The sequence below is a fragment of the Tachyglossus aculeatus genome, chromosome 2 (assembly GCF_015852505.1).
Source record: "Tachyglossus aculeatus isolate mTacAcu1 chromosome 2, mTacAcu1.pri, whole genome shotgun sequence".
Taxonomy (NCBI): Eukaryota; Metazoa; Chordata; class Mammalia; order Monotremata; family Tachyglossidae; genus Tachyglossus; species Tachyglossus aculeatus.
The window spans coordinates 21,214,512-21,227,259 of NC_052067.1; the positions used below are offsets into that span (position 1 = coordinate 21,214,512).

The 12,748-nt window shown below is 40.3% G+C and overlaps 1 protein-coding gene across 3 annotated transcripts in view; it reads left to right on the forward strand.

The window, feature by feature from the left end:
* Positions 1-12,748, forward strand: part of SNRK (SNF related kinase) — a 55,118-nt gene that overhangs the window by 17,326 nt on the left and 25,044 nt on the right. For 2 of the 3 annotated variants that reach the window (XM_038772281.1, XM_038772290.1), the window contains one exon: positions 1,094-1,790. In XM_038772281.1, the coding sequence (XP_038628209.1) occupies positions 1,202-1,790 (589 nt within the window). In that variant the 5' untranslated portion in view covers positions 1,094-1,201. The remainder of the gene's footprint in view (positions 1-1,093; positions 1,791-12,748) is intronic. The other variant, XM_038772299.1, reaches the window with a different exon arrangement.

Sequence of the window (12,748 nt, forward strand, 5' to 3'; positions counted from 1 at the left end):
TCACAGTCTTAATCCCCATTTTACGAATGAGGGAACAGAGGCACAGAGAAGTTCCGTCTTGCGCGAGGTCACACAGCAGACAAGTGGCGAAGCTGGGATTAGAACCCACGTCCTTCTGACTCCCAGGACCGTGCTTTATCCACTAGACCATGCTGCGTAGTTTAACAGTCTAATGGGGTAGTCTCACCCAAAATAATTTTATAGACAGGAGGAAGAAGAGACTAAAAGATGGATATGTTAACACGTACATGTTTTAGTATATAAATTGATATGCACAGTACTATGCTTTACAGGGTTGTGAGTGCCTAAATGCTGAGGTGGTACAGAAGAAGTGTTGAGGTGGTAGTTGGGAGACCAGGAGATCGGATTTCATGGACTTTGAAGATGGGAGAGACTTGTGGGTGGTGGATTTGAATGGGGAGAGAGTTCCAGGTACGGGGGAGGGGTGTGAGCAAGGTGTTGGAAGAGGGAGAATTGAGACTGAGGCACAAAGAAAGAAAAGGGGAGCTTGGAAGACCCTACAGGGTGGATGGGATGTAATGGGAGAACAGTCAGTAAAAGAGAACTGATATAAAGTGCCTTAAAGCTAGTGGTCAGGAGTTTGAAAAAGAGAGGAATGGGTAACCATTAAAAAGGTTTTGAATAGAGGGGCGAGTGCTTTTTAAACTTTTTAAAATAACAATCTGAGCAGCAGAGTGAAGTATCAACTGGAGAGGTAGGGAGACCAACCAGTGAGAAGGCTGACTGATACCATAATGTAACCTAGATATGATTTAGTGCCTGGGCCAGGGTGGTGGACATTTGTATGGAGAGGAAGGGGGCGGTCCAGGAAATGATGCAGAGTCAAAACCAACAGGATTTAGCATCAAACTCAATTTCTATTATAACATTACAGAATTTACTCAAATGAAGGCTTAAAACCCTAAATTCTAGCAAGTTCGAAGTTATTTGTAGTAAAAGGCTACGACTCTTAGTTGGCCTTAAAGCACTATTGGTTCTTAAAGAATGAGTGTAACTAGCTCCTACTGCAGAATGAAAGTGTTAAGTATTGTATATTAATAACAAATTAACATATTTTCTCTTTATATTTTAGATGTGTTTGGCGATTGTGAAAATGGATACCTTATTTTCATCAGATTTTCTTATATGAAAAGATCACAGTTTCAAGAAGCTTAAACGTCATTCCTTCAGCTGGAACAGCATGGCAGGTTTCAAGCGAGGGTATGATGGAAAAATTGCTGGATTATATGACCTGGATAAAACTTTGGGCAGAGGTCACTTTGCTGTAGTAAAACTTGCCCGGCATGTTTTTACAGGTGAAAAGGTAGCAGTGAAAGTCATTGACAAGACCAAACTGGACACTCTAGCCACTGGCCACCTTTTCCAAGAAGTTAGATGCATGAAACTAGTGCAGCATCCTAATATCGTCCGTCTTTATGAAGTAATTGACACCCAGACCAAACTTTACCTTATCCTAGAGCTTGGGGATGGAGGAGATATGTTTGATTACATAATGAAACATGAAGAGGGGCTTAATGAAGACCTGGCTAAGAAGTACTTTGCTCAGATAGTTCATGCTATATCTTACTGCCATAAACTACATGTAGTTCATAGAGACTTAAAACCAGAAAATGTGGTCTTTTTTGAAAAACAAGGACTTGTGAAATTGACAGACTTTGGTTTCAGCAACAAATTTCAGCCTGGAAAGAAGCTCACCACAAGTTGTGGATCTCTTGCATATTCTGCTCCAGAAATTCTACTTGGAGATGAGTATGATGCACCTGCAGTAGGTAGGTTCTTTTGTGTCTTAACCTAACTACTATATACACTTTATTGGGTTTTGTTATTCCTTAATTAGCCATAAAAACTGAGTATTTAAGCCATATCAATAAAAGTTGTATGGCATTTAGCACTTACTAGTTGCCAAGCATGTAGTAAGTACTGGGGAAGTTAAGATGTAATCAGATCAGTCCATGTCTCTCATTTGGGCTCACAATCTAACATGTGAGGTTGGCAGGTATGTTTGTACAGTGTGGAAATGGAGGTCTAGAAAGATGAAGTGATGTGCCTAAGTTCACCCAGCAGGTCAGGGGCAGAGTTGGGAATAGAATTTGGGTTTCCTAAATCTCACTCCCAAGCTCATTCCTCTAGGCCGTATTTCCTCATTTCAGAAACAACCGTTTCAAAAGAATTATTTAATCATAATTTTGAAAGAAATTATGTAAAGGAAGGCCTTCTTAATGAGCCACATTCATCATGCTCCAAGATACTTTTATGCCTGGGAAGACATTTATTTTAAAGCTTAGATGATTGCATTTGTCACAGACTGCAAAACATTTAAAAAGTCAACATTGAAAGTAACTCTTCATCTGCCCAACTGGTTTATTTAAACTCTGGTAAATACCTTTTTCAGTTTCCTGTATCTTCTTGCATTCCAAAATTTCCTTATGGTGGGCACTCTGTTTTTGTTATGGATAATTGCACTATCAAAGTCCAGTGCACCTTTCAATCAGTCGATGGTATTTGGCACTTAACTGTGTGCAGAATACACTAGAATAGATAGGCATGATCCCTGCCCTCACTGAGCTTACAATTTAGTGGGAGAAGAAAGACATTGATATAAGTAACAGGTAGGGGAAACAGTGGAGTATAGGATTTTACCGAATTGCTTAGGGGGTAGTATGCACTTCAGTACACTTAATTACGCTCAGTGAAGTAGCGTGGCTCGGTGGAAAGAGCCCGGGCTTTGGAGTCAGAGGTCATGGGTTCAAATCCCAGCTCCGCCACTTGTTAGCTGTGTGACTTTGGGCAAGTCACTTAACTTCTCTGTGCCTCAGTTACCTCATCTGTAAAATGGTGATTAAGACTGTGAGCCCCACATGGGACAACCTGATCACCTTGTAACCTCCCCAGCGCTTAGAACAGTGCTTTGCACATAGTAAGCACTTAATAAATGCCATTTTTTAAAAAAGTACAAAGGTGGTGCATAAAAGTGGGGAGCTGAGAGAGTAGTCAGGAAGAGCTTTCAATAAATACCTCTGATTGAAGGAGTATGGTTTTGGGAAGGCTTAAAGGTGGGGAGAGTGGTGGTCAGTTGGATATGAAGGGTGAGGGAGTTCCAGACAAAAGGGTGGCTGGGTGTGAGCAAGGGGTCATTGGTGAGAGAGAAGAGCAAGGCACAGTAAGTAGGTTGATGTAAGAGGAGTGAACTATGTGGGCCAAGTTGTAGTGGTAGAGGAGGGAGGATACGTAGGCGGGAGAGAGATGACTGAGCACTTTGAAAACGACCCCTTTCCCCCATCCCGGATAGAAGAGTTGGTGTATGTACTAGGTGGCCCTTCTCCCTTTCAGGTGGTCTCTGTTTTGGAAAACTTCTGCTTTCCTTCTCCATTTCAGACCTCCATTGCCTTACTTGTGGGAATTCAGAACATAGGTGAATGGTGAATTGTGAGTGGTGACAAATCAAAGGATTTTTCCTTTGACCTTCAAAACTTCACTGGAGCTTTTCAATATTAACCAGAGAGACCAAGATGAGCTTTTTCAGAATGCGGAATCTGAGAAAAATCTGCCCCTTCATATGGAGCAAGATAGCGAATACATTATTCATGCAGTGCTTCCATTAGCATTAATGAGAGTTCTGCTTGCACTGAGGGAATCAAGCCCATTAATATCGAAAGCAACAGTTTACCGAACACGAAAAAATGCTGATGTTTTCCCATGTGAGCATTGTACTTATCAATCCTTCAAGGCCATTCTGAACTTGTGTGCCATCAGAAGGAATGCTTTTCTAATTTGGGGTGTAATCAGACTTCATCTAATGATCTATACCTTTTCATAATTGTTATGTATATTGGTTCTTCTCTTGAGTGGTTAGCCCTTGTGACTCCACACTGATCATGAAGTCTCTGAGCCTGAATGTGGGTGGAATTTAGGTAGCGAGGCCTCACTCATTTGTTAATCTTTGCATTATGTTCATTGGATCAATCAATCACTCCATCAGTGATATGTACAGAGTAGAGTTGGAGTGCAGGCAATAATGGCAGTTGATGTATTGTCAGGGTTTCTCCCCTTAACCTTTAGCACCAGGCTTGCTCACATGGCAGTGAGGTTATTTAATCCATAGCTGGGAGAAAGAAAAAAAAAATCATTTAAAAAAACCCCCATGAGGAACTCAACAACAAATGAAACTCCCAAGCAACCCCTACCCCCAGAACTGTCCTAGTGGCTAAAGGCAGCCTTTTGTGGACAAAGGAAGGTGGCACCAGGCTGTCCAGGAGCCAGTGTGTTCCAATTTTTTCACAGCCTCAATTGTGAAGTTATGTGTCTCTTCTTTCCCCCTCAGCCATGGTCTTTTTCCCAAGGTCCTGGGACCTTTGGGAGCAGAAAGATCTCCTGGCTTGCTGTTAATGATGTTCCCCATAATTACTCATCCTCCTGGGGGATAGAGTAAGGAAGGGAGCCCTTTTCCTAGTGGAAGCGAGAGCTTTCAATTACTGTTAAACTAAATTGAGCAAAAAGTGCAAGGAAACTGGAAAAGACTCTACAGCATAGTTGATAGAGTAAGACAAAAATACTGAGGATATTTAATACCTGTTTTGCACCACAGCTACATACTAATAATAGTGTTGGTATTTGTTAAGCGCTTACTATGTGCCAAGCACTGTTCTAAGCGCTGAGATAGACACGAAGTAATCAGGTTGTTCCATGTGGGGCTCACAGTCTTCATCCCCATTTTCCAGATGAGGTAACTGAGGCACAGAGAAGTTAAGTGACTTGCCCAAGGCCACACAGCAGACTAGTGGTGGAACTGGAATTAGACCCCATGACCTGACGCCCAGGCCCGGGCTCTATTCTATCCTCCGTGCCATGCTGCTTCTCCATGTGGTATAATACTTAGAAATTGCAAAGTTCCTTTCAGTTTTAAAATCTAAATGACAGAGATGTAACACTGTGATGGTTCCAGTGGTTCTCACCCCAAAATTTCAGCTCTAATAACCCCTGGGTGGTATTTATTAAACATGTACTATGAGCCAAGCACTGTTCTAAGCACTGGGTTAGGTACAATTTAATCAGGTTGTTCCACATGGGGCTCACAGTCTTCATCCCCATTTTACGGATGAAGTAACTGAAGTACAGGTAAGTTAAGTGACTTGCCCAAGGTCGCACAGTAGGCGAGTGGTGGAGTGGGGATTAGAACCCACGTCCTCTGATTCCCAAGCTCGTGCTCTTTCCACTAAGCCATGCTGTTTCTCTGAAGTCACTTAAGACTGCTCGGTCCCCCTTAGGAATGCCCAGACCCCAGATGGCTTTTGCTCTCAAACCCTCCTGTTCCTCTCTTCCTGGGTTGGATAGAGTTTTGGGGTTCTGTATCTAGCAAACCCCTCTCCCTTACCATTATCCTCTAACTTCCCAAAACATGGTATTTCCCAGAAAGCAAGAGGATCCTCTTTTCCAGAGTTGGCTACTGGAAGCTCAGGGGTAAAGGACTCCCTTCCTCCCTCTTAACCTCCCAGGTGCCCATATCTCCCCAGCACCTAGGGCTTCTCCTCCAGCCCTGACCACAGGTGGAAATCGAGGTCAGAGATCTGCATATGCTTTAATAGACATCTTGCAAGGATTATTAACTTGTTAATCAGAAAACAAGTATAACAGAATTCTGATCCACACCACCTTTCCTTTTTTCTAGCACTCTGCACCCTTTCCCTGGGATCTTTTCTGCCTTCCTGTAGGTCCTTTCCTCTGTTCTCTTGGGGTGTCCCAAGTTTCCGTCTGACCCTCTCTTAGGCCTTCCTGGACGAACTTAGTCTACCGGGGTAGCTCTGCTGCCATTCCTCTTAGTCGTTTCTCCCCCGTCAGGTGTAGGAACTTTGCTCCTGTGGACTTTAACTTCTGGACCTTGAAACTTCTAGAAAAGAAGCGTGGCCTACTGGAAGGAGCACTGGAAGTCAGAGGACCTGGGTTCTAATTGTGGCCCTGCCACTTACCTGCTGTGTATCCATGGACAAGTCACCTCACTTCTCTGTGCCTCAGTTTCCTCAGCTGCAGAATGGCGATTCATTACCTATTCTCCCTCCTACTTGGACTGTGAGCCCAATGTGGGACCTATTTACATTGTAGGTATACTTGTGCTCAGTACAGTGCTTGGCACATACAAAGGTTTTGACTTAAATGCCATTATTATTGTTATTATTATTATTATTGGTATCCTAATTTGGGACCATATCTCTGGGCTCTATGTCCTTCCAAGGCCACGACCTAAATCTTCCAAGGATCATGGCTCAGACCTTTAGCTCCAAAATGACTGAGGAGTTCCCCCCACCCCCCCTGAATCCCTTCCCTCTTATTGGCTAGGTAATAATCAAACAGTCATATTTATTTTGTGCTTACACTGTGCAGAGCATGTCCTAAGGACTTGGAAGGGTTGGTAGACATGTTCCCTGCCCACAAGGAGCTTATAGTCTAGACAGGGAGACAGACATTAATATAAATAAATTATGGATATGTTCATAAGTGCTGGGTAAGCCTGGGGTTAATAAAGGGTGCAAATCTAAGTGCAAGGGTGATGCACAAGGAGGTGGAAGAAGAGAGAGGTAGTTAGCTTCTTTAGAATACCAACCTGGGCAATTGATGCCCATTAGTGCTGCAACTTCAGCCAAGATAGTCCTGAACATTTAATAATTAGATATGGTATTAAGCAGTTACTATGTCCAAGCACTGTGCTAAACACTGGGGTAGCTACAAACATACAGGAATTCCAATTTCGATATTTGGATCCTTTAAAGTGATAAGCTTGTATATCAATGTTTTGTAAGTTCTAGCGTGATAAATATAGGTGAGTATTACTGTCTTCTATTTTTAGAATACATACTACTAGCTCCTGTAGCTTGGTTAATAATGATAATAATATAATTATATCAATATTTGTGGTATTGGTTAAGCGTGTACTTTGTGCCAGGCAGTGAACTAAGTGCTAAGTGCTGGGGTCAGTACAGGATAATCGTGTTACCTACATAGGGCTCACCGTCTTAATCCCCATTGTACAGATGAGGTAACTGAGGCACAGAGAAGTGAAGTGACTTGCCCAAGGTCATACAGCAGACAAGTGACGGAGCTCGGATTAGCACCCAAGTGCTTCTGGCTCCCAGGCCCTTGCTCTATCCACTAGGCCATGCAGAGGAGAGAGTTGAGTACCTTGCCTTTCATGGTCTCTTTTCAGTAAATTTTGACTTCAACAGTTACATATATTGTTTTGAAACCCTCAGATACATTCGTGAGTTAAACAAAATTAGTTCTTTGGTGTCGATGCGGATTGCGTGTTTGTTCACGCAACAGATTACTTGTGAACATACGTTGATTTTGCTCTCTAAACTCAAAGTATTCATTATCAGAGACATATGCCTTTGACTGACTCCAAAAAATATAAATTCAGTTCAGTTTAAGGTTGTCAGTTGGGAAAACTGAGCTATTTGAAGACTGAAATATATTTTGGAAGAATGACTATTGCAAGAGGACTGTTAGATGTTATTAATAGGGAATATCTTTAAAAAAAACCACAACAGCAAACCCTGGGAATAGAAGGAACGATTGGAGGAAAATGTAGTTATTTGAGATCTCTTACAAAGAAATTCTTTATTAAAAGTCCCTCAAAATCATGCATTGTAAATTTTACTTTGTCTTGGCAGGTTTAGAAAACTGTAATTCTTTAAGTCCTGTAATATGGGAACATTCAAAAATAATTTTAAATGTCAAGATTTTCTTTAGCATTTGCTCTGCTTCCTGATATGCTAGAGCAAAAAAATGCTAAAAGTAGTAATGATTTTCTTTTAATATTATAATTTCTGACAAACATTCATTCATTCAATTGTATTTATTGAGCTATGTGCAGAGCACTGTGCTAAGCATCTGGGAGAGTATAAAATAGCAATAAACAGATATATTCCCCGCCCACAACGAGCTTACAGTCTAGAGGGGGAGACGGGCATTAATATAAATAAATTGGAGATATGTACATAAGTGCTGTGGGGCTGAGAAGGGGGAATGAACGAAGGGAGCAAGTCAGGGTGATGCGTAAGGGAGTGGCAGAAGAGGAGAGGAGGGCTTAGTCCGGGAAGGCCCTGGAGGAGCTGTGCCTTCAAGGCTTTGAAGTGTTAGCTAATGATAATATTTAAAGCAAGGATCCACAGTACTTAGAATACTGAAGCTGCAAACTTCCTGAATTGAAATAGTGTAGCATTTTCAAAAGAAGTATTATAAGAAATTTGACATGTTTTGTCCCAAAATATACTGTGGATGAGTGCAAAGAGATAAGAAAAGAATCATTTCAGCTAATATTGTCGCAAAATGATTAGGGAAGTGGGAGGATTTATTTGTGTCCCTCTGAAGTATTGGTTATGGCTGAAAGCCAAGTTCTGGCCTCCGTGCTTTTGTGGCATGCGTTGGTGGTGCTGCTTTTGTTTTAAGAAGAGCAACACATTCTGGTGTGGTCTAACTGTTAAAGTTGATGTAACCAAAGTGGAAACACATGCTGCTGTGGATCAGACCTATAATCACAAATAAACACTGATAAATATTATGTTTCTGATCCTCTATTTAAAATAGAAACCATTGAAAAAAACCAAACTTCATCTTCACAACACTAGGCTGAGAGCATAGCTCTAACAAAGTTAAGAAACATCTGCTTGCATTTACTTTCAGGAATCTTAGGTTTCAGAAAATTTTTGTTAAATGCAAGTTGACGTTATTTCAGAAGATTGTTCCTTTATCTATCTCCAACTATTTTGTTCTGTCATCTGACTTTTTATATTGGATGCGAAGTACTTGTAAAAATCCATTGTAAATTAATAACTATAACTTTTTTGTTCCAGAGGACATGGCAGCTATTTTTTTGGCAGCTGAATATGTCTGCAAATGTATGAGAAAAACTCCATATCGTGTATGAATCCTTTTCTTTCAATTCATAGAATTAACTCACATCAAGACCAGAATAGCTTTAGAAAAGCACCCCACCATAATGGACTGCCAACTTTTGGGCTTGTTGCCACTTATTTAGATTTAGATTAACTTGAGGTTGCTGTTTCCAAAATCAAGCCCAGAAGTTATGACTTTACAGCTTGGAGTATCAAATTATTTTTCATTAGTTGTGAAAGTTTGAAAGTTTAAACTTTGGAAGTTTAGTCAAAGTGTGAAGTAAACTTGTCAGACCAAGGCCCTTTTAAAATAAATATACCCAGTTATTAGATTTGGGATATGCGTTTTTGCATAATATGAATAATTCAGACCATTATAGTGGTCATGCCATCCCATCCCTGTTCCCTCTAACTTGAAGTTCCTTTATAGTGGAACTTCCTTTAAAGTGGAAAGGAGGTAGGCATCTGCGTATAAACTTGCTAGGAGATGAGTGATGTCATGGAAGGTACAAAGATCAATGATATGATGTGATTTCAGGATTAGGTTTGTCAGAAAATCAGGTTAATAAAGATGGGTAGCTTTTAAATCATAAACCTGATAGATATCAAGAGGTCCAGCCCCAATCTCCAGGGAGGTGAATGTTTCACCTACTCAGGACAAACGACTTTGCTTTTTTTTTTTAAAAAAAAAGATCTACACCTCTCTCAGTAATTCCTGAGGATGTCTCGGCTGTTTTTAAATCAAGGAAAGTATATACTATTTAGGACTTTTGAAAATATGATTTTATAGTGCAGAACAACTGCTTCAAATATTTGTATCCAGTCTTTAAGATTAAACAGTAAACCGATATTGAATTATGGCTTTTGGACTTCTCAGTTTATTTTAAATTGGTTGAGATAGTGTCATGTTAAGAAGAAAAATGTATTTGAGCTTAATGGTATTAATGAAATAGCAATAAAATTGGAGTAGGACGTGGGTTAAGCCTTTAGATTTTTATGTACTTTCTAACCTGAAACTTTGGTATTTTAAAACAGTATGGATAGCCCAACTAGGAAAGAGAACTTGTTGAATTTTTTCTCTCATTTGTATTTATTGAGGTACAGAGCACTCTACTAGACACTTGGGAACATTCAGTAGTAGTGAAGGACAAGCTTGCCCTCAGAGCTATCTAATTTTATCCTCTTCATCATGTCTTGGTAGCAAAAGTCTTTGAAAAGATAGGATTGTTGTTGCTCTTACCACATTTATTTTGTAGATTGACAGTAGCATTAACTAAATGTATGGATTTTGTTATGGATGCTGAGTGAAAGAAAAAGAGCTCCAGGCAATTGTTACCTTCAGAGTTTCACTTTGGCTTGTCAGTGAAGTGGCCGTTTGTGCCACTGGTACTTGTCCAGTTTTGTCTGAGCCAGGAAAACCTGTATAGTTTACACCATTTCATGTTCCTGTCTGGTTTGAAAAACACATCACTTTTAAAATTCATTCAATTGTATTTATTGAGCGCTAAGGGGTAAATATTCTAGGTCTCTCTTTTTCTTAAAAAATGTAATGAAAATAATACATTATGGAATTTGTATCCTGCAAGGAAGTGATTAGAGGTTGTGTGATCAAACCTTTTACCCTTATTTCTTTGGTTAGGAAGGTTCTATAATAGTGACGATGATGATGATGACTGTGGTATTTTTTAAGTGCTTATAATGGGCCAGGCATATGTACTAAGCTCTGGGGTGGATACAAGCCAATCAGGTTGGACACAGTCCCTGTTTCTTGTATCTTAAAGTCCCCATTTTGCAGATGAGGAAACTGAGGCACAGAGAAGTGAAGTGACTTGCCCAGAGTCACACAGCAGGCAAGTGGTGGAGCTGGGATTAGAATCTCAGTCCTCCTAACTCTCAGGCCCATGCCCTATCCATTAGGCTACACTGCTTCTCAAGTATTACAGGAATGTCCAAGCAACAATTTTCCTCTAAGTTTTAAAGAAAGTATTGAAAGTATTTTAAAGAAATACCAACTTTTTGAAGTTTTTTTTTATTCCTGCTATTTTGGTGTCAATTGTTGACTTTACCTAGTTTTGCTACTTTGTTTATCTTGACTGTTGCTTACTAAATTTATGTTTGAGGCTCCATTAAAAATAGTGAAACTTAATTATGGCATCCTTATTCCCTCATCTGAGATTGCTGCATATGCTGCTCTTTACAGCATGGTGTAATGGATAGACCATGGGCTTGGGAGTCAGAAGGGCAAGGGTTCTAATCCTGGCTCTGCCACTTGTCTGCTGTGTGACCTTGGGCAAGTCATTTAACTTCTCTATGCCTCAGTTACCTCATCTGTAAAATGGGGATCAAGACTGTGAGCCTCACAATGGGACAGGGACTGTGTTCAACCCAATTTGCTTGTATCCACCTCAGCGCTTAGTACAGTGCCAGACACACAGTAAGCGCTTAACAAATACCATTATTATTATTATTATTAGATTCTTATAAGAATGACATCATTCTTACTCCCTCTAGGCAGTAAATTTGTCGTGGGCAGGGAAGGTGTCTAACAATTCTGTTATATTGTACTCTCCCAAGTGCATAGTACAGAACTCTGTCCACACTAAGCAATCAGTAAAGTGCTTCAGAAGCAGGAGCAGATGAGATTACAAAAGAGAATACTTTGCATCATTTCAGCATGGTCCTGGGAGTCAGGACTTGGATTCTTATCCCAGCTTTGCCCATGTTTGCTGTGTGACCATGGACTTCACTCCTCTGAACCTCAGTTTCCTCATCTATAAAATGGGAATTCAATACCTGTCCCCCCTCCTACTTTCACTAAGCCCCATGTGAGACCAAGATTGTCTGACCTGATAAATTTGTGTCTCCTCCAGTGCTTTGAACAGTGCTTGACACATAGTAAGTGCTTAACAAATACTATTATTATCATCATCATTTTCATCAACAAGTGTTCCTAATCTTTTGTGAACAAGGCAGCAAATTAATTTAATTCTCTTATCTTGTCTATTTTCTTCTCTCTTCCTCCTTTCCCTTTTGGAAGAAGTCATTATCAGTTGAGCACTTCTTCCCTTCTTATGGATTTTACCTTTCCTTTTGCTGGAAGTATGCGCCTATCGGGTGCTGAAGCAGGCATCTTCCTTCTGTTTCCTCCAGTAATGTAATTAGCTCTGCTTCCTTCCCCTGTATTGACGGCATCTCCTGAGAGTGGCTTGTAAATGTTGCATTTCCCTTCTGAACCAAATGCATTCAAAGAGGACGAATTTGTAAAAAGAAGTGGCTGGGTCTGGGTCAGTATCCCTCTGATGCTGCTGATCTGCCAAGAAGCAGTCTCCTAGATGCTAGTTCCTTTCAAACTTTTCCACAGGGGACTTTCTGAATTGTTGCTTGGTGTGGGAAAATTGGGAGGAAGGTTGATCTTGTGACCTTCTCTTGAATTAATTTTTTTTCTTCACATATGGTGCTTTTAAGTTTTACGTAGCCACATCAAAACATTTGATTATAGCTACTTCTTTTGCTAATTTCTAAAATGAATGCATATCTCATCGCCTTAATTTTCAGCATTCGATGAATTGATAATGTAACAAGTGAAAGAATCATGATGCTTATTTGCTATTATTTATTTGATACTTCTTCCTTTTGATAAACTCCTCATTCCCAAACAGGGGTAGAAGAGATTTGGTTTGAGTAAATTCACTTCTAATCTACCCATTTTAAAACATTAAAGAAGTATAGGCTCTTTCTGTATTGGTTTTATTAGCAGTGTTGAAGCCACACTTGAACTTCCATGGGTGTGGTTTTTCTCTCTGGGGTGAAGGTGGCTTGTTGGAAAAATAGCAGAAAAACAA